We start from the raw sequence: 21992 nt of genomic DNA on the forward strand, positions 1-21992 counted from the left end.
ACGTGTCCTGGTAGTCATAGACACACATCAGATTTTAGCCCAGTATAGTCAAACATGTGATGTTCTTTCTTAATGAGAAATCAGATACTTCCTACTCTGGGGTGCTTCTCCAAGCCACCATGGATCCTTTTCAATGTGCTCCATCAGACTGTCTCCTTGAAACCCACCCCCTCTTCCTAGGATCCTCCTTCCTGAGACGCAAGTCCCCTGGAACCAGTCCCACAGAAATAAAACACTTCCACCAGCCAGGAGGGCAAGACCACATTCTGTTTAATAACAACTCCATAAAGGACTGTACATGCTATTTTGAGCTACCTCCCCTCCTTTACTGTGGTTGCTGCCACGTACAGGCATGGAGGTGTGTAGTGCCATATAGTTCTCTAAGTCTATATGTAATGTGTGCACATGTATGCAGGTGGTTGCACATGGATGTATTTATATATAGCTTTGTAGAAGTGTTTATCTCGTAAGTCACATTATCAAAACATGCGAAGTATATCCAACAAAAATTTTCAGGCAAACATGTTTTGGAGCTGGAAGACCAAAGGCAAATCAGACTCATTTTAGTTATTAAGGGCTAGTGTGGGACAATGTAAGGATGAAAGCTTTCAGTAGTGGGTCCCTCTTCCTTTTTGTTTTACTTGCATTCAGTACCTTCTCCCCAAACATCAATGCACCTCTGTAAACACTAGCTGAAAAGGAAACAGACAATCCCCATGCAGCCTCCCCTCTACAGAAAACATGTCCAGGCTTGGGGGAAGCCCTTGAAAACTGCTTTGCAGCAACCTCCATTGTCCCATACACTTATGCTAAAGGAGTTTCAGATACTGAGAATACAATATTTGCAGACCCGAGCCTTGAGATATTTTTACACATGCTTCAGGAATCCATTCTGCATGCCACCCCTGAGACTCCCATCCACCACCCTCATACCTCCCAAATCCTCTGCCTGTACCTACCCACATCTGAAAAGAGCTGAAACAAGAGGAATCTTGTTCCCTGTAAAATTACTTTTGAGTTCCAGTTTTATAGTGTAGGGATTCCCAGAGACCTCCAATCATGCACAACATCCAAAAATCAGAGAAGAAAAATTAAAGCCAAACAAGAATATATACCTGCAAAAGAGCTTTTGGCTTGCTACATTGCTCAAGCATACAGAATCTGAAAAGAAGGGAAATCCACCTACACTTGCCTCATGGGAACATGGCAGAGCTCTGGAAGAGGATTCTTAACCTTGTGGCCTCCAATCCAATCATGACTGGATTTCCATGCCCAATGAAAATGAATCCAGAAGGCCAATGAATCTGGACTACATGCCTTTATCTTATTAGAAGCAAATCTTGATTTGCAACAATCTTGTTTCCATAATGGAGAAAAGCCTTTTTAGATGTTTTTGTCTTGCAAGCATGGACATTTGATCCCTTATGGGAAAGCGAAAACAAGACTAGGTTTCAGAGGGCATTTAAAATGTCCCCAGCTGAAGAAGATGAGGAAGATCCTAGCAGGAGCATTCTTTCCACAGAACACTGCAACCCCTCTCTTCCCAGAAGACAGCAGCTACTACACATCAGTGGGTAGGTCCTGCCCAAGGCAGAGGGGTTGGGCTTGATGGTCCCTTTCAACCATTCTGTGATTCTGTGGTATCTGCACTGAAAACATTATTGAACAAGTCTTTACAGTTTCAGTAAACATGCTCTTTCTCAGAATCACAGCCTGACTAAATTTTTCCTCTTCCAACAATGTGTATCTGCACTGGAAAAATACAGCACAAATTTCTTTTCTTTTGTGCAGACCAACAGTGACAATCATAGAGCTTCTCTTCATTTCCAAGGAAAAAATAACACTTTGGTCTGCCTATGCTGGGGAAAATGTCAGTGCAAGGATGTAAATAGACCCTGATGTTGCAAGCGCAGATCTTCCATGTCCATTTGTTAATATCATAACCCTCACGCCTTATCCCAGCCAGTCCACAGAGCTGGTTGTGCTGCTCAGGGAGCACAGTGCCCCCAGGCTCCAGGACATATTCTGAGACACACAGAGACACTGATCTGGCACAGAAGTGCAGCTCTTCTGCTTATGCACAGGTCCACTACTACTCAGCCTGGGAAAAGCCCATGGTACAAAAGAGGCACCTGACATTGACTTTGCAGCTTGCAATCGTATTTGAGACTGTGCTTTAATGACTGTAGGCTGTCCTACACATACATTTAGTTCTAATAGGCACCATTTTACTCACATTTTCCCTGTTTATTTTTCCTTTCCCTGAGCCATGGCATAGAAATCTTTCCCTGTCAGATTGCTACAGGGGAGGAAAATCAAAGATGAAAGTATTACTTATTTACATTTTTCTAGCTGTAAGCTGCTGATAATCTCTGTATTGGACTTAATTTTTTTTCTTTCCTTTCTTTTCTTTTTTCTTTTAGAAAAAGTCAAACAGATTGTTTAAAAGATATGCCAGAGTTGTCTGAACAAGGAACACTGGAAAATCCACCTGGGAGAAATTAGAAGGAAGAGCTTAGACTTTGCCAACATTGCTCTGCTTTTTATAGCATTTAGAGGCAGGTTATCTGAGTTTGCTTCTCCTTCTAGGCAATTAGCAATACAACAGTTAAGGCAAACTAAGCTGAATTTAGGTATTTTGGCTTTCCAGTGAGATCAGAACTCACACTAACTTCATTTGGGCAAGGAGTAAATTCTTATTTTGTGTACTTCTCATATGATTTCCCTGAAGAACAAAACACACTGTGAGCTTTTTTTTGAAGACAAGGAAGAAGAAGCTAGCAGGTACCCAAATCCAGGCAGGTCTCTTTCCTATCACTGTCTTAAAAAAAAAGTGTGTTTTGGACTAAGGAGTACCATAAGCTGCAACAATCCTGGACTTACAGCTTGTTTAGCAATTCTGTACCTCCGTCCACTCCGCTGGGAGTCTGCCATGAAGCTTCTTACCTGTGTTGTGTAAACAAAAGACATCAGGCTTTTCTGGACTTTTTCCCAAGCCTTTCCCTCCATGTCTTTCCCTCTCTGCCACACACAGTGGTGCACAGGCCTGTGCTGTTGCACACAACCTTGCCTCACCACAACACCTCCTACCTCTGTCAAACAGAGAGATGACTTTCCTTCTCCAGTTCTCCAGGGCAACAACTAACATTTTTCATTGCTGCTGTACACAGTACAGCAGGCACAGGCTCTGCCTAGGTGTGAAGTACTCTTCTGTATCTCACATTGGACTGGAACTGGCCTGAAAATAGGGATAAATAACCCTCCCAACAGCTATTCTTCACTCTTAAACAAGTCTCCCCTCTTGCAATTACAGGATAAGACTTGTCAGTATCTTTAGCTGCCATGGAGTTTGATCACTGAGTGCATACACGATTTGTGCATGTTAATTTTATTAATTTCATGCATATATCAAGTTACTCATGTCTTCCTGCCCAGTTTCCAGGGTTTACCTCAAAGGGGCCTGTGGAAGGGAACAGTGAGGGAAACAACAGGGCATAAATAACAAAGACCAAATCAAGTAAGAGCATACTAAAAATTCCAAGGAAAACACTAAGGAAGAAAATGGGGAATATTGTCCTTCTTGGTACCCCAGCGCGTCTTATTCTTTTCAGACAGACATACCACAATCAGCTTAAGCCAACTTAAGTTGCATCTGCAACCAGTCTTCCACACGACCATCTACACATTTCACCAGCCCTCAGTGATGCCTGCCTCACCAAGAGAAGCAATATGAAGAGTTCACCTCACTGAAACCTTTATTTAGGTAGGGGACTGGGTTAGTTTTCAATGGGGCCAGTTCCTGAGCAGCCAAATGAGTGTTAGTGCTGGTGCTTTTTAGGCAGTAGAAGTACAGAGCTGGTGGTGGTGGAAGAGAGGAGGCAGGACAGCTCCTTTGAGCAGCTTAGGCTCATAATGAAGATGCCATTTCAAAGTGCACTTTCCCAGTGTCTCCAACCTGATATAAAGGAAGGCCAGCTGCTGAGAACAGCACTCTCTCTTCCTCTGCTCACAGCTCTTCCATCTTCACTTTTATAGCAGGGTAAAAGTCGCTGGCTTGGTGTGGGCCAGCTGTGCATCAGCACCTGCCCAAGGGTTGTGGGAGGTGAGCATGGTCAGAGCAGAGCTCCTCTTCCTTCAAAGCAGCTCACCAAGAGATCAGCCTAGAAGCATGGCTAAACTTGTTCTCTGCAGCAAGCCTGTCCTGAAAGGTGATGTTACCATTTTTAAGGAGGAAAAGCAAGTGGATGACTTGTCAGCAGCTCTCCAGAAGAAGATGATGATTTAGAGGCACAAAAACTGAAAGAAGCAGATAAACTTCTCTGTCTCAGAGCCTGAGGTAATGGAATTGAAGAGAACCCAGAGGGCTTGTAAAGAAAGCTTCAGATTTATACAAAAGAAAAGCTTATGAAAGAGTATAACTAATCAGGTATGAGCAATCATGGGAGAAGGAACAAGGGAGAATTTTCTTCCAGCAGAAGATTTTAAATTAGGGTCACTTCTGGTTAAGCCTTATTTCATGTTTAGCACAGTAATTTCAACAAGTTCCTACTGAAGAACAAAGGCTTGGAGGAAAGATGGGAATCTTCTATCTCCACTACTTCAAGAATATCCAAATTTTTCTGTAGTGCAGCTTTGCTTCATAATGGGTTTGTGGCAACAAACAGCAGAGCTCAGTTTCTTAGTAACTGCAGATCAGGGATACTGAGCTCACCTTTCCTTCTTATTTACAGCCTCACAAACACAATTTGGGCTCTGACTACTTGGCTGGACTCTCTCCAACTCATCCCTCCTCACCAGGATAAAGGGACTGCAGGCCAAATTTTGCTCACAGAGCACCTGTGCCTCCCATATGCTTGAATAGGTGTATCTATATAATAACAGCTTTTCTGGGAAATGTACAGGAGGTTCCAGGTCTCTCTCGCTGGTATTGGATACACACAGGCAGCAGGCCTGTTATGTAAGAAAGGGCCAGATTACACAAACAATTTTCCACTTTCAAAGAGATTCAAACTGCCTTTCCAGTTCAGCTCAGGCTGCTCACTCGGGTGGCAAGTGTGAACTGGAAGACCTGCTCTCTCTAGTCAGACTCCTAGCAATTAGCTCTTTTGGACTGTGGAGAGGTATGCAAAATAGCCTTTTTCTTTCTTTCAGGAAAAGGCTGAAATTTTATTGTTCACAGAATGTTAAGTCATTTAAGGAAAAAAAATTACAGAATTTAGTAAGCTGGAAGGTTTTTACAGAGAGTGGTGTTCAAACCAGTCTGCATTCACAGAGAATGAGGCTCTCTACTGGTTTCTAAGACAGCAGGTTATAGGACAATAAAGCAGGGTATAATTCTTTATCCCAATTCCACAGAGACTAGAAGAATCTACAGATTTTCTCTTCCTATTGGACTCCACAGAATTTTCTATATGGTCAATTTTTTTCACACTTTTCCTTATGCAGATAACTCCCTGTCACTGCTTTCCATGGAGATAAGGTATATATTTTAGACATCAATCAGACATCTTAGTAAATGTACCACATGACCATCTTAAAGAAAAAGAAGCCCTGGACAAGTTGAGCCACTTGTCCCAGTCCTGTAAACAACACAAAGGGATGATCAGAAGCTACTCTGAAAGTTACTGTAAACATCCAGATTGGTCCTGGAGAGACACATGGGAACAAAATGGTTTGGAGAAAGAAACAAACAAGCCACCCAAATCTCCCACAAAGGTACATGCCCAACCATTTTTGTTTCCCTAAAGACCTTTTAAAAGAGAAATAAAAATAGGTTTAAACTTACTCATTTACTCATCTGCTGAAGTGCTCTTGGCACTTGCCCCATCTCCTTTTTCTGGCTAGTGTGATTTCCCAGGCCCTGCTCCACAGCTGGACCCAAGCCAGTTCAGGACAATGAGCTACCACTGGCCCTGCAAGAACTATAGGAGATGATTTTTATCAAGCTTTTGTGCCCAGGGGAGGTTAGTACCTGAATGTGTAAACATCTCTGAAGAGATACTGAAAGCTCATCACTCAGGAGAAGAGCGACCTCCTTAGAAAGAAAGGAAGCAAGACCAAGCAAACAGGTAAAAAAACATGGGTCACAAAAACTTTTCTCTCTTACCTACACCAAATTACCAGTGTAACTTAAACATCCCAGAGGTCTTTCATTTAGAGGTGCAATGGAGAGGGAAGACAGATCTGCTTGAAGTGGACTTGGCTGGAAAGACCTGGGTATTGAAAAAGGAGTCCCTCTTTTTGCAGCTGCCCATGTCAGTGGGGAAAAAGCTGATTGGGGTAAAGTTCTTCCTGAGAGTCCCATTCCTACTTTTCACAATTCCTGGACATTATTTGCTTTGCTTGCCAGGAGCTGTCTAAACTCTGAGACTTGATGATATTCCTTCAGTGACATTTTGCTCGCCTTAGACATTCTTCCCTGGAAATATGCAGGAACTGAACCTGAAGCAGGAAAGAAGCATGTATCACTCTCCTGTCATCCAAAAAACACACCAAGCCTGAAGAGGAGGCAAAGAAGAGACAAATGTATCATGAATTAAACAGAGCAAATATGAGTCAGAGTAAGTGAGAAAAGAGTTGCTCCTGGAACAGTATGGCAGTGTCCAGGCAAATTCCTTTCTATAACTCATCAGATCCAGCTTCTGATCTACACCCATGCTCTGCTGATGCTTCCTTGCAAGAGGTCTTGCAATTAAAACTCAGCACTCGGGTAATCTCTGCTGGTTCTGTTCAGTCCTCCAGCAAAATCAATAACCTTATATAATTTTTGCTTTTGTCCCTGTTTATTTTCTGGTGAGAGCTGAAAGTGAAACAATTTCCTTTCAAAACCTCTCCCTCCCAAAAGGAGGTCTGTGAAAAAAATGGCGAGGAATTGCAAGAGACCAAATTCCCCCTAATCAGAGAATCATGTTTTTTTAAACAAAAAATATATACCCCGTACAAATACGGGAAACTCCTGAAATCAGATTTCTCCACACCTAAAAAAGAGATGGGAGGGAAAAACAAACAGACCAACTATTGAGCATTATTTACACTGCTTGGGGGTAGGAAAACAAAAGAAGAAAACATAGGCAGGAAGAAGAAGAAGACAAATAGGAGGAGAAAATTTCCTCTCACCCCTTTTCATCCAGCTATATTTGGCACTGCAGGAGTGGCAGAAATGGGAGAGGTGCAGTATTTCTGTTAAGTCATGACTGGAGTACAGGCCTTTCCCATTACTAACTGCTTTGTTATGAACACTTATCCAGAATATAAAAAGGTTAAAAAAAAGTGCAAAAACTGAAAACTCTAATGTAAACTAGGTATCTGTGATCTCATAGCTGTACGCACTGTTCCTGGACCTGCTGCCTACTCTCTGGGTCTCCCCATTCTGCTGGCAAGGAAAAGACAGAAGGACACAGCAGCAGCACCAAGATGGGCATGTCCTCAAGCCCCCTGCAAGAGTCAGCTTTTTATGACTGTCTCTGTTGCTGAAAATGTCCTTTCCACTGGCTTCCAGTGCCCACTGCCAAAAGGACACACCGCTCTTGCCAGCTCCTGGGAAGGCAGAAATGTCAAAGAGAGAAACAAACAAACGGAAGAGACCAAAGCATGAATATCTGAGAGCAGGGTTAGGTTTGTATCTGCACCCATTTTTCCACGCCACAGCAGAGCCGTGCCCACAGAGCCACTCTGGCAGCACAGCCCAGGCTCTGGGAGCACAGCTCGTAGCCATCAACCCTACAGCTTGTATCAAGGTGCTACTGAGGATCTGGTTACACAGCACATCTTCCATGGCCTGATCCTCTGCATCAGCCACAATCCCAACGCTAGTGCAATCTAGATCTGCAAAGCCACAGCTTCATTTTAAACCAGTTTATATTCATATATTCTATTAAATAGAAGGGGGCCATGTCCACAGAGCAACGTCCATTCTGCCAAGATGAATTCTAGCCACAAAGTTGCTCCCTAAACCAAGCCTGTCTCATCAGCCACATCCCCAGTACCAGAAGAGTTTGTATCCACAGCCAAGACTTTGTATTAAAAAGACTTAGAAATTATTTACCAATCCAGATCTCTCCAAGCACATCACATGTTGCCCAGAGCAATGAAAATCCAAAATATGTGTCCATGGGGGAGGGGAAGAAAAGGTTTTTATGTGTCAATCACTTTGACATTTTCCTCGTTTAAAAAAATAATTAAATGTCAGGAATGGAAGGTGTGTCTGCCTGGAAATATGGGGAGCTGGAGAGAAGAATCCCTGTCATTGCATTCCTTGCCACCCCTCTCTTTGCTCAGCAATGATGAGTATTTCACAGAAAGCATCAGTTGTTTGTTTCTCCCTCTTCCTCATCAAAGGACTGCACCCCAGAGGAGGTGACATCTGAGACTTTGCGGCTCAGTGCAGCATGTTCCATCTCCTCTCGAGGAGACAAAGATTCCAGGTCCCGGCACACTGCATCATCCTCCTCTGGAGAGGGCTTCTTGTTTAGGAGAGGAGCCTTCTCCAGCCTTGGGTTCCCTTCATCCTCAATGTGGTCCTCCATGTACGTGCTGGACTCAGCTCCACCCCCACCCTGAGCAGTCTGCAGGGGCCACACGTGGACCAGCCCCGTGCTCTGGATGAAGTTCTGCTCCTGCCGCTGTTGCTGCAGCTGCTGCTGCTGGAGAAAGCTGCTCTGAAGCAAAATGCTTTCCTGAAGGTTTGTCTGGGACTCATCAAAATTCTGGCCTAGGTAGGAGCCAGTGGCTGGGGAGGCGATGAGGGACTGGTCACTGGCCTCCCAGGCGTCGGAGGAGCCTAAGCAGTACATGCCCTGCGAGACGTAGGAGTGAGGCCAGCTGTCATACTGCGTCTGGGCCATGTGCTCTGCAAGCAAAGGAGGCAAACAACACACAGTTAGACACTCTCCCTAGGCCAGGCTGGCTCATCCTGGTAGCCTGTGTGCCTGAGCATGGCACTGTACTGCACAAGGTGGGTGAATCCACCTTTAGAGGCAAGGAGAGCAAAGAGAAAACAAGTTCTGGGCAGTTGGCAGGTGACCTTGATACCCACAACTGACTGCAAGAGCTGGTAGTTTTCCACAGTTGTGCTCCAAAAAGGCAAAAGGAACTGGGCTTTGGAAACTCTCTGCTAAGATTAGATTCCTTGGACAGCTCCACAAACAGGGATGACTCTAGGAGATCTGACTGGGGCTACAGAATAAAACAGAGTAGAGCAAAAGAGAGCAACCAGAGCAGGAAGCGGGTGTCTAAGATTAGCAAGAAGCACTAGAACTCACCTTGGCTCTCCATCAGCTCCTGATAGTTCTCAGAGTAGTTGCCTGCTGGGTTGTCCTGATTTGAGTTTACACTCATATCCTCACCATCCATGGAGGACCAGGCCATGAGAGTCGCCTCAGAAATAGCAAATTGCTCCATCACCCCTGGGCCAAAGGAGACAGGGAAGGGAAGCAAAAATGCATTAAAGTCTCCACTTCTCACCATCATCCTTTACCCCATCTTTTGGTCACACTGTCCCACTCTGGTCCTATCTCGGCAACACCCATCACCCACAACTGACCCTCACCCTCTCCACCTTGCATTCCACTGGCAATATCCCAACCACCAAAGTCTCTCTCTACTTCAGCCTCTTCCGAGTGCTCTTCTCAAGCTTCTGCATTTTGGAATCTCTCAGGGGTTCCCCGCTGGGGGCCCCCCGACCGACCCCAGGCAGGTGCCAGGAGGCAGGCACAGCTACCTGCCAGGAAGCGGGCCTCCTTCTCGCCGTCGCTGAGGTCCGAGTAGGCGTCGGCGTCCTTGCGCGCGCTCTCGTGCGTGTGCTGCTGCTGCTGGCTGTGCGCCTTGCCCCAGCCCTGCCACTCGATCATGTGCGCCACGCGGCCCTGCCCCATGGCCGTCGGCTTCGTCACGTGGTCCTTCATGCTGCGGGATATCCCTAAGGGGCCAGACATTGGGAAACAAGGCAGGGCTATTACACAGCTCCGGCGCTTTCCGACGGGGATTTTACTTCTCTCAGAAGCGGAGCTTCTCCCCTCCTGTCCTGACAGGATGCGTGACTAGGGTTGGGTGTCTCCCACCTTTCACTGCGTCACTCTCCAGGGGAGTTTCTCCATCTTTCCCTGGACAAACTCTCAGAAGGGGGAAAAAGGGAAACCCCAAATATGAAAGACCATTTCCTTCCTTGCCTAGAATCCATTTAGGATAGAGCTGGGCATGAAGGATGAAGCCTGGAAGTGAACAAACTAAGAAACAAAAAAGGGGGTTAAACCCAAGACTGAGGGGAAGCAATTGAAGATGTCTGAGCAGGGGTGCACAGTGAGAAGCCAACAAGAGTAAGACAAATCTGTTCTTTAAAAGGGCAACAACTGTGAGATTTCTGTATTTAGAACCATGGTGTTGGAGACTCCTCTAAGGCCATGAAAAGGTGAAAGCCAGAAAGGAGCAGTTGTGAGAGTGACAGAGATATGGGAAGAGGCACAAAGGCCTGTGGAGAGAAGCTGCCAAGGATAAAGTCAAATTTTGAGGACCTCACCAGAGAAAGATGATTTAGCCAAAGCCCCAATCCCATAAGCATTGGAGTTGCGTTTCAACTTGGGAAGGATGGAGGTCGTATCTTCCATGGAGAGCTGAAAAGAGAGAGAATATGAAGAAATGATATACAGGAAGGAGAAAAGGAAGTGAACTGAAATGAGAAAACAGCAGGTAGTTGGAAGATGAGGAGCAGAAGCAAGCAGTAAGAACAAAAGAAGGAAAGGAAAATGAGAGGCTGTTTAACCAGGACTCGATATTGCACAGCACTGGGACTGACTGAGGCAAGGCCAGAGGGAGAGGCAGAAAGAGGCTGTGAGAAGCCTCTCCCTGGCAGCTGCCAGCCCTCCACAAACATGCTGCACCATTCCCAACTCTTTGTTAGAGATGCAAGACATGGCTGTTGGACAATTCAGGGATCTTGCAGTGGGGAGCTGTCAGTGCAACAGGCATGCCACAGTAATGTATCATATATGCATCGTACTACCAATTTTTTGGTACTTTGGTTTTTTTTCTTCTTATATAGCCTTAATAAAATGATCATGACTATATCAGTGATGGGTCCTGTTTCAAGCACCTACATCTGTAAAGAAATTTGGTCTACAGCTCTACAGCTCTGCTTAATTTTCTTGACTGCCTTTTCTGTGTTTATCCTCAGTCCCTGAATAACAAGGACAGGGCACTGTTGGGACAGGCAGCCGTCACAAACATCATCACAAAAATAATCTCTCAAGATGAATTCATCAGGCTTCTTCAGAGATGTCAGGCATTGCATATGAGGCTTAACTTTCACAAGGGCTAAATAAACATTGCTTCTGCTCTTCATTTCAACCTCTCTGAAAATCAAGGCCAGAATGTTTCAAACACAAGGATACTCGAAAGTAGTGACTATGACACTGAAAATTTTAAATCCTGACAGAAAACAAGCACTTGGACCTCACAAAAAGTGAGTGGAGCAGTAACTGGGCAGTGAAATAACTGGAGGCAAAGGAAGGCATTGTAAAGATCTCACACTGTGTATAATTCCAGTCAGTTGCCAAAATATGAGAGGTGAGATTTTCTGGAAACTGAGTGTAAATGCAGCAGCTAAGGCATCCTGTAACTGTGGAGGCAGGAACGTGCTGTGTGTGCAATGTGAGCTGAAGAAATCAGAAAGCAGAGGAAGAACAGTAAAAAGTGAGAGCACAGCCCTTGTTCCATGAAGCATTTCCTTTGGTGATGAAGCTTGTTGGAGGAAGTCCATCTATGCCCCCACTGGTCATTTCTGCCCAGGTGCTCCTGCTCAGTATCCACCACTTGTTCCAGGAGAGCCTGGGGGCTGTGCTGTGAGCTGCCTCATGGAACCCATCCAAAAAAGAAGGTATATTGCAGAGGGCTCCCACTACTGCAAGGTTGAAGAGCTGTGACATGAAGGCAGGAATGAATGGGAAGGGAAGGAAATTCATGATCCAGCTTCGGTACCAAAGAAGATCTATGGAATTACCCTGGCTAAGAGCTGCCTCATGAAAGAGCTCCATGGATTCTGTATGGATTGGAAAATGGGAAACTGCAAGTAAGGAAACTGTCTTCTGCTTTCTTTAAGGAAACATGACCTTGTGTACTTTGCTTTCAGCTAGACATAGGTGCAGTGAGGAAAAAAAAAAGACAAACTTCTTCTAGATAGTTCCTGCATGCACCATTATTTTCCAACACAATTTGTTTCTATAATTGATTCTAGGCAAAAGATCCCAAGCCATAAGTGCCACAATGAAAGAGGTGAGAATTAGTTCAAAATTATATTCAATGTCCCAAGTGATTTCAAATCACAGTAAAGAAGAAAGCTACAGGTATTTTAAAAGTTTTGTATTTGAAAACACTTACACTACTCAAAATGGGGCTGCTAATCCTGGCTTTCCAAGTGTACAGAACTATAAAGTTAATTTATGTGAAAATATTTTATAAGTACCCTTTAAAAAAGTCCTGTAGAATAAATATGCATTATTCCTTTTTCAGGATGCTGTTTCTGCGTTAGTGAAAAAGAAAAAAAAAATTTTTTCATGGCACAGGTCTTAAGAGCAAAAGGAACATGTGTAATTAAAATGTTTGCTTCTCATCTGCTTTTTAACTGAAGTTAACTGGTATTCTCCATCTACCCTAGGAGACATAAAGAATTCTGTTACTTCTGTGTGGAGCTGAAAATGAGGGAGACATTTCTCCCAAACTTCTCCCTGGAGAAGATCCAATGATGCTCTAATCAAGGACTACTATTTTTTTTAGATATGCTGGATGGACACCTTTCTTATGTAGCAGTGCCCAGAAATCTCAAAACCAGAACATATGAAATGGCACACATTTGTCCCCAAAAGGATGAAAGCAATTCAACAGCCACCTACAGATCAAAATATCTGCCAGACAGCAAAAGACTCAGAAGCAAACAAAAATCTATCACCATCCTCTGAATTGGAAACAACTCCCAGAATTTCAGCAGCACGAAGGACTTTCAGCCATGTTCCCATTCTGGCCTCCGCTGTATCCAATGTCAGACAAACCCTGGTCTTCCTATGACTAGGAATTTGAAAAGTGACTCAGTGCATACTCACATTGATACCATCCCAGGAGAAATCCGTCCGTGTTTGCTAAAGAAAGCAAAGAAAGGCACCACGTCAGTGTAACAAACAACTTGCAAGCAGCCAAGCAACTCCAGTAGTTTGCCACAATCAACAGGCACTACTTTCTTTATCTGGTGTGTTCAAAAACTTGTGTCTTTCAAGATGGTTTCATTCCTTGCTGGTGCCTGTAAGGGTCACGGTGTTTGAAAGTGAAATAGGGAACAAAGTGACAGAGTAGGAAAGAGAAAAGCACCTTTTCACAAGGCTCTCCTCCTAAGTGTGGGTTGCACCACTTTGAGGTTAACACAAGGAGGAGCTACACCACCTTTGTATTTTGAGTATCCTATAGCAAGCTACTCAATTCTGCTGAAATTATTTTCTTCTGCAGTGTTTTGGTTTGTCCATTCTGACTCACTCGCCCCTTGTGAGCCAGAATCATTTCCCACATCATCCATCACAGCACCAACTCAGAGTGTGCTTCCTTCAGCTGGGAGGACTCATCTCAACATCCTGGGTTTGGGGATGGAGACATTCAGGAAAATTTAGATTACTCATGTTACACCTATGGTAGCTTTTCATATAAATCAAAATGTTCACTGAGGTGTGGATTATGCTCGTTGACTTTTAGATCTGCTTTGATTTGACTGAATTCTCCATACAAGATTGGGCCCAACCATTTCCTGCGAGGACTCCATGAAACTCTTAAGTGTCTTGAAGGTGCTTTCCAAGCCAGCAAGGTACACAAACAAAATAAAAATACCATATATATATATGTACACCTATCAACATTTTTCAAGGTTTTGCAAACTGTATATTATTTGTTAAGCTTATTTGTGAACAGTATTTGTGATTCTTCAAATATTATGCATTTAAAATAGATTTTATCCTTCTAATCATTATCATTGCATACTCTGAACCTTACAAAGCTGAAAATTCAGGTATCCAAGAATGCAGAAGCTGCAGTAATTCAATGAATCAGCCCTTAAAATACTGCATGGTAAGTCGATTGTCTGTGAGTTATTAGTGAATGCATCTCTAAAATTCAAAATGCAGACAAATGTGTTTCTTCAAAAGATTTCATGGCTGTGCTGCAGAAGCTGGGACAGACACAGTGCTGGACATTCCAATGTGAATCCCTTATTCAAGGAATGCAGACCTACAGGCTTGTCAGAACTGTCACTGTTTTTCTCATGTTGTGTTCCACTCCCATCATGACTGGTTAAAAACCACTTTCATTTGCAAATTCTTACTCACCATGGATCTTGTGAAGGCAGTGACTCAATTCTGTTCAAAGCAAGCCAAACTGCCCAGGTATGATCCTCAGGAGCTCACTGGCATTCCAGCCCTCCCACAGATGATGCCTCGGTGATGCACAACACCCATTTCTGAACTCAGAATTCAAACTTTCTCATCCCCTTGGCTCATTAGCTCTGGGCCAGGCACTCACCTCAGTGGAAGGTCGATGGAAGCTGCTGCCATGCAGTGAACTCGTGCTGTCCATATTGATTTGGTCCACATCTTTCAGTCCCTTCCAGTCTACTGCAATCACCTCGTTTCCTGTGGGAACACATCTGCTCAGGTTTCTGAATGCCTCTAAAATTTGTTCTACCAGTCTTAAGCCAACTCACCTAAACAAGCAGGAGAATCATTGAGTTTAAGGCCACAACAGACTCAAATCAGATATTCCATTTGTAATCAGACCACCTGTACCTCATCAACTATTACATTTCTCACAGCTTTCTCCATATGAACACAAGTCACTTGTGTTTTTCTCAAGCATGATGTAAGCTTGGCTAAAGTGCAGATTCATCCAGTCGTGATGTGCGACTGGGAAAGAATCAATTCCTTTAACATCCCCTTTCAATATTGAACCACCATCCCTGAAAAAGGCATTTCACCATTATGGCTTGAATTGGTTGCACATCAGCTTAGAGCTGCTGAAGCCTTTGCTTTGTCACCCTCAGCAAGATAAAAGACCTTTGTAATACCTGCCATTACACTTCAAATTTTAAATATCAATAATACAAAATACACATGATAAAATTTTATTAAGATTTAAAAATTTAAAAAATATTAAATGTAAAAAGTAAAACTAAATGCTAAGAAGCACATGTTAGTAGTCAGCCAGGTAACCAGGACTGCTCTGTGCAGTCAGCAATTTACTCTATCTTCAGCCTGTGTGCCATCCTCAAATTCTGCTTGAAGTTATTTGCTCCCATGTCATGGAGGAACCATTGTACTGTCCTTAAACCTGAGCCTCCTATAATCTGTCAAGAAATGTAGCTGTCAAAATGATCATCTATTCCTGGGATCAATTCAGCAAGGTCTAGTCTGGTTGGATTGAATGTGAATGGTTCTACTTTCATGATCTTCTAACTTTTTTTTTTTTTTTTTTTTTACTCTTTATAGCAAATTTTTCCTCCACAGACATATGCAAAGCCCCTTGCTCATTCTAGCAGCTCTGGCACATTTTATAGAGCGCTCATCACTGCACTTCCCCAGTACAAATCTTCTGACAGGAGAGAGATGCTGCAATCTACCCCACACAGGCCTGCAGGGGCCATGGAGGCACTTAAGGGTGCGGAAACCTGAGGCATTCATCACCAAGAATTCAAAATGCAAAAAAACCCTGATTTTGTCCCCTAAAAAGGCTAAACATGGCAATATGAAAAACATCAGAAAGACAATGCTGTTTGCATATGATGGGTGTCCACCACACCTTCACATCTCAAATTTCTGCTGCGCAGGAAGGTCCATTTCTGAAAGAACTAAGGGGTATTTTTCCTTCACATCCAAAGGATGTTTCTGTTCATCAGAACCAAGTGCTTTAATAGCATCCCCCATATGTTCCTAATTAGGCTGAGTAAAGCTGCTGTTCTCTGAGTTGCAGCTCCTTGCAACTCAGGGAACTCAAAAAAAAAAAAGGATTCCTGTACTGCATGTTACAAAGGTGAGCACAGAGGTCAGACACAGCCAGACCTCTGGAGAAGGCAGGACATGGCTATGACAAGCATGACAAACACCACCCTTCAGGGCTGTGATCCTCTTAACTGGTTCTCCTGACAAGCACATCCATGTATTGGGCCTCACTGAGCTCTTGCTGACTGCACTGCCACAGATTGGACTGGCAACCTTGAGTCCAGCAAAGCAAGAGAGGGAGATCTTGGGGAGATCTGGGGATTTCTGAACTCAAGCAAGAGGAGCAAGGCTTAATGGGCCACTTGTGAGCTGCCTGTTGCCACCACAGCTGGGAATCTCTTATATTTGGGGTCCAAGTAAACCTTCTAGGGCTAGAAATCTCTCTCTTGTAGCAAAGGGAAGTTGCAGGCAGAGCTGTGAAAGGCCAGCTGACAGACCCAGGCACCGTCAGCTGTAAGGTCTGGCTTAGAATGGAATACATCTGTCCTCAGTGCCCCTGAACGGGGAAGGGGTAAAGGAACAAAGAGGGAGCACTGCCAGGAAGAGCAAATCTAGAGAGGAAGGATGGAGGGTGGACTGTGATCAGGGTGGACTGAGGGTCCAACAGAGGTCAGTGGAAGGATGAAACTGGTGCAAAGAGCAGAGCAGGACCCTGCCCCTGCACACTGGGATCCAGCTGCCTTTTCCTGTCTGTGCTCCTTCCCTCCACCTGCAACCATGCACACTACAAGAGGAGAGCTGGGGCATTCCTGCCACAGAGCTGAACAAGACAGGGATGCTGGAGAGCAGGAGATGACATCTGAGCAGAAGGCAGCTGTACAGAACCCTTCAGTGCAGGTAACAGTGTCTCACCTGCTTTATCTCCATTTACCCCAGGTCTTTTTCCTGTACTGTCAGCTCTTTCTGAGCACAGTGCTGTGGCCCTTCTGTGAGTCTGAGCCACCCTGGCACACACTGCAAGCAGGCTGCAGCACCATTCTGGGCACACACTGCAAAGACACCTCCGCCCCAGCCAAAGGAAGAGGAGCCTCTTGCTCAGCACATGTCACTTGAGAGCCCCAAAGTTCCACAAATGACACTCAGCCTTTGCTCTCAATGCTGCAAGCCTACTGATGGTTTTCTTGAAGTGTTAGAATGTGGAAAATATTCACAGAACCACTCAATGATTTGTGTTGGAAGGGACCTTAAAAATCATCTAGTTTCACCCACCTGACACAGACAAGGACACCTTTCACTAGATCAGGTTGCTCAGAGCCACATCCAACCTGGCCTTGAACACACCCAGGGATGGGGCATCCACAGCTCTTCTGGGCAACCTGTGCCAGTGCCTCAGCACCCTCACAGTAAAGAACTTCTTCTTATTATCAAATTTAAACCAACCCTCTCCCATTCAGAAGCCACTTCCCCTGGCACTATCCCTCCAAGCCCTTGTAAAATGTTCCTCTCCAGCTTTCAGGCCCCCTTCAGGTCACAGAAGGTGCTATAAGGTCTCCCAGGAGCTTTGTCTTGTCCAGTATTAATACTATTCTGGCAGATGGCAGCATCAAATGGTTGAAAAACATCAAACAATTATTTGTCTCAAAGTCCATACCTGTTTTGTGATAGCAGAACTGAAGACCTACAGTATTTATTTACTACTGTTTCTCTCCAGTTGAAACAGCTCATCAACCCAGTTCAGGGAAAAAGAATGAGTAACATGCAATTCTGCATGCTCTATAGAGACTGAATAATTTTTGAAAATAAATTCTTGGTCTAAACAGTTTCACAGGTACTAAGAGAGAAATATATTGAGAGAAAATAACTCTTTAACATCTGTTAAATGGTTTTAAATGCAGCCATATCTGCTGAAAAGCTACAGCATCACACACTGGTTGAAAAGAAAATGTCTAACTGATGTTGGGCCTGGGGCAACATTACTTTCTCTTATTGAAAGTTGGATAAAGGTTAGTGGGTTTTTTTTCTCTCCTGCTAGAAATAGCAAGAGCAACATTAACTCATGTTAGATCAAGACATGAAAAAACAAGTTCTGCTCTGGCAAATGGAAGGAAAGAAACATGGAAAATCAGAAAAAAAAGTATGGAGAGTGAAGTGGGAAAACAGAAACTGAAAAAGCAGTACTTTGTAAATTAGTGTTCTTTTTATCCAGTCTCTTGTCAACTTCTTTCTCCCTGCAATTAGTAGAGAGTTCTTTTCTTTTGTAATGGTATGTTTCTTCTCCAGTATAATTTCTCTTATCCATCTCCCATTCCAGCTTCTGCTAATCATCATGACTATTCCATTTGTAATTCTATGATCAATATCCTCTTACAGAATAGTATTTGGTCTTCTCCATATAGAGCTGATAAGAACTTTAAAATGAGTGGGTCATAAAGCTAATTTTAAAGTGGAATTTTTACAAACATGCTATCATTTTCGTTCAGATGTTCTGAAATGAGGTGATGAAAGTTGAAAGATAACTGGGTTTCTGACCTTGTCATTGTTTCTGTATAGAAAGGATATAGAGGGGATTCATTTTCATTGAACTTTTAAAAGTTGTCTTCATTTCATTTAGAAATTTGTTATTTGGTTTGGGGTTTTTTAACATCACAGATTTCATCCTTGTTTTGGAAGACTCAGTAGATGGCTGAAGAAAAAGTAGGAAGCTGATTACATGAAGCAGAGAGGGGAAATGAAGGCTGTCGAAATACATTAAGCCACATTACTTCAGATCATGGCTGCTTTGTATTTTTTAACACAAATTAGATAAAAACAAAGTCTGCAAAAACACTCATAAGAAAAAGATGTCTCCATTACAACTGATGTAACCTTCCAACTCAAGTAATTTAAGCTTTAGGGGGGAATATATCATCCCTCTTTCTCTTACAGTACTGTTAAGGTAAAAGGATTTATTTTTAAGTCAAGCCTTTCTAAATATAAAGATGAAAAACATTTAAAGAGGAAAAAATGTGAGGGAAAGAAAATATCCTTTTCCCCACTTCTTGCTTTATTTTGGGTTTTTTGAGCATCATAACTTTGGACTCTCAGGAACTAGGGAATACATGTAGTAAGCATTCCCAAGCAAAGTGAACATTTTGATGAATGCACTGGAAAAATACAAAAATCATCTGGATGACTGCACCTCACCTTGCTGATCTATTACTACTACTTTTTTTACTATTTCTGTAGTTCGTTTTGCCTCATACCTTAATTTACCATGAAGACGCTGAGTTTCTCAGTTGATCATATTTTCAGTTTCCGTACATTCTATGACCATAAGAAATTCACCTTGTTTTGAATTACTCAAAACTTAATCTAAACAAGCCCATTCTCCCTGGGTTTCCTCTTGACATTTTCTCAATTGCTGTTTCCACTGTGCATTACTTGATTCTGTATTTGGTACCTGTGCCTGCATTTTGTTCATTTACCAAGGTCGATGCTTAAATCAGGCTTCTGCATCTATGACTTTAATCTGCATCTACAGCCTTTAATAATCTATTGTGTTGTAACTTTTGTGCTGGATGTTAAACATCATCTCCAATTTGTCTTCTCTATTTTGTGCCACACCAAATAGATGAACAGAATTTGAAAGTCTTAAATTTTGTTTTTCCCTTCCGAACGTCATGCTGGTGAAGATCTACACCATAAACCAAATAAGTATTTGTGTTATTTACTTTCTGATGTGTCATGCCAATTAACACAAGAAACAATTTAATTAAGCAATGACTTTCCAGCACTGCTATTATCCCCTGTTAGCACACTTTCTTCTGTTTCTCAAATGTTACTTTCCAGCAGAGAGCAGAAACCTTGTCATTTGATACTGGTAGCCAGCATTAATGTTGGTAAAGATGAATATTTAGAGTAAATGGTTCAATTATTCCTTTCCATTCCCTTTTTTTCCCCCCGAACAACTAAGAAAACAACAAATGTAATTGCAGTAATTATGATCAGTCTTTAAATTGTTCTTTCCCTGATACCAATTTTCATGATACTCGTGGGAGTGTGTATCTTTGTCAAACACAACATCATCGTGTCTTGTCAAATGTAGTTGAAATTAAAGCAGTTGAAACTACTGGGAAGGACTGACAGATGGGTGGCTAGAATAACCATAGAAACCTTCTCCCTCCCTGCCTGCTTTAGACAGAGCCAATCAAAGCTATCCAAAGGGTCATCAAGGAAAGGAATAAACCTCTGTCACCCAGAGCTGTCCCTGAGGTGAACCTCAGAAGGAAGCACTCGAATTCTCTCAGGTAAAGCTGAGAAATCCATCAACCCAAGTTATTCACCTAACTCTGTAGGAATTCTAGCTTGTACTGCATAAGCATAAAAATTAGTTATCTGCTGCTGGCACCTACCAACAGGGTCAGTTGTGGAAGAGAAACAGAAAAAAACCCATGCTTAGGTGGAGGAGACAGAGCAGAACAGCTTGGTGCTCATCAAGGCAGAGAAATGTCTTGGTGTCCACAGATGCCTTTCAAATTTCTGATAAAAAATGGAAACACCTACAGCTCTGACCTGTCTCTAAGATTAGGAATCAGATGCGCAGTTCTCAGGATCTTTGCTTTGAATTTGGATAATTTGAGTACTCTTCCAGACCATTCTACAGCTTCCTGCAGGCAGATCCCTTTTCAGAGCTGTTTAGGAGACAGAATTAATGAACAAAGACCTAGCACCTAGATTTTTCTTCTTGACTGGAAACACTGTCAAACCAATACTAAAGGCTACTGCATATCTTTAAGTAAAAGATGAGCGGAGAGCCTAATGCTAGACAGAAGAAGCTCTGCTCTTAGAAGCCATCATGTCATGTGGGCTAGGGAGGTACTGCAAAACAAAACACAATTGGAAACACATCCAATTAACACAAACTCCAAAAACACCAAACCTCAGAGCACCGTCTCATTTGCAGAACAAGTATCAGCCAGCAGGAACAGCAGCGATGGGTTTATCCTCATTCTTCACTGCTTCTCTGAAGTGCAGGGAATGTGTCCCCAGGGCCCTCACTCAGCACAGCAAGTATGAAAACGTCGATATGAACCAAGGTAGCAGCCCCTTCTGCCTGGCCTGCAGCCAGCCTTACAGAAGTAATATGCAGCAGGCAATTGCATACGTTGCTCTCCATAGGTGTTTAAATTTTAATCCCCCTGTAGCCAGCACGTCACGTGGGCGCTGTCCTGGAGCACAGGAATACTATTAGATGTGCCATCTTTGTGCTGTAGTTTCATCCTTAGCAGTGGGGAAGAACCACCCCCAGTGCTCCTCAAGAGTCAACCAGCAGATCACAATGCACCTTTCCCACCTCAGGGATGCTCCCGGTCCCTCTTTGAGGAATGGACAAAACCAGAGCCTGCTCCAAACACCAGCACAGGGGGGCAGTGGCAGCCTGAGAGTTTCAGGCTCCATCCTCCTCACCTGCCCTGCCTCAGCTGTGGGGTGTCACCCTGGCAGCCCCAGGGTTTACAGCCAGGTGGCTACACCCTTCTCCATCACAGCCATCACAAACTTGGTCACAGTCCCCACAAAGCATCTGTTTTTGGGACAGCAGCAGTGGTCAGAGCCAGACAGGAAGCACTGAGGCTGCTGACTCCCTGCCACCACTCTCCCCCAAAAACAAAGTGTATACCTCAGCCTTTTTCTCTTTTTTTCCCATAATATTTTCCTCCACATCCAATAAAGGATGAAAATTCTCCTTAGCCCTCCTTTGGCTGCTTATGCATTTGCAGAAACCTTTTTATTGCCTTTTATGGCAGCAGTCAGACTAAATCCTGGTTGCTCTTTGGCCTTTCTAACTTTCTCTCTGCACAACCTCACAACACCCTTGTAGTCTTCCTGAATGACCTGCCCCTTCTTCCAAAGGTGAAACACTCTCCTTATTCCCTGAGTTTCAGACTAAGCTCTGGTCTTTTTCCCCACCAGCTCATCTTTCAGCACATGGGGATGGCCTGCTTCTGCACCTTTATGACATCTTCTTGAAGAATATCCAGCCTTCCTGGACCCCTCTGC

The 21992-nt window shown here is 43.5% G+C and overlaps 1 protein-coding gene across 2 annotated transcripts in view; it reads right to left on the bottom strand.

Annotated features, from left to right (window-relative positions):
• Positions 1-249: 249 nt before the first annotated feature.
• The window catches only part of FAM131B (family with sequence similarity 131 member B), a 32539-nt gene continuing 10796 nt past the window's right edge, over positions 250-21992 (bottom strand). The window contains exons 2-7 of one of the 2 annotated variants that reach the window (XM_077174187.1): positions 14545-14654; positions 13089-13124; positions 10514-10607; positions 9719-9916; positions 9261-9404; positions 250-8848 (exon numbers count right to left, since the gene is read on the bottom strand). In XM_077174187.1, the coding sequence (XP_077030302.1) occupies positions 8304-8848; positions 9261-9404; positions 9719-9916; positions 10514-10607; positions 13089-13124; positions 14545-14654 (1127 nt within the window). In that variant the 3' untranslated portion in view covers positions 250-8303. Of the gene's footprint in view, positions 8849-9260; positions 9405-9718; positions 9925-10512; positions 10608-13088; positions 13125-14544; positions 14655-21992 lie in introns of both variants that reach the window. The other variant, XM_077174186.1, reaches the window with a different exon arrangement.

The sequence above is a fragment of the Agelaius phoeniceus genome, chromosome 2 (genome assembly GCF_051311805.1).
Source record: "Agelaius phoeniceus isolate bAgePho1 chromosome 2, bAgePho1.hap1, whole genome shotgun sequence".
NCBI classification, from domain to species: Eukaryota; Metazoa; Chordata; class Aves; order Passeriformes; family Icteridae; genus Agelaius; species Agelaius phoeniceus.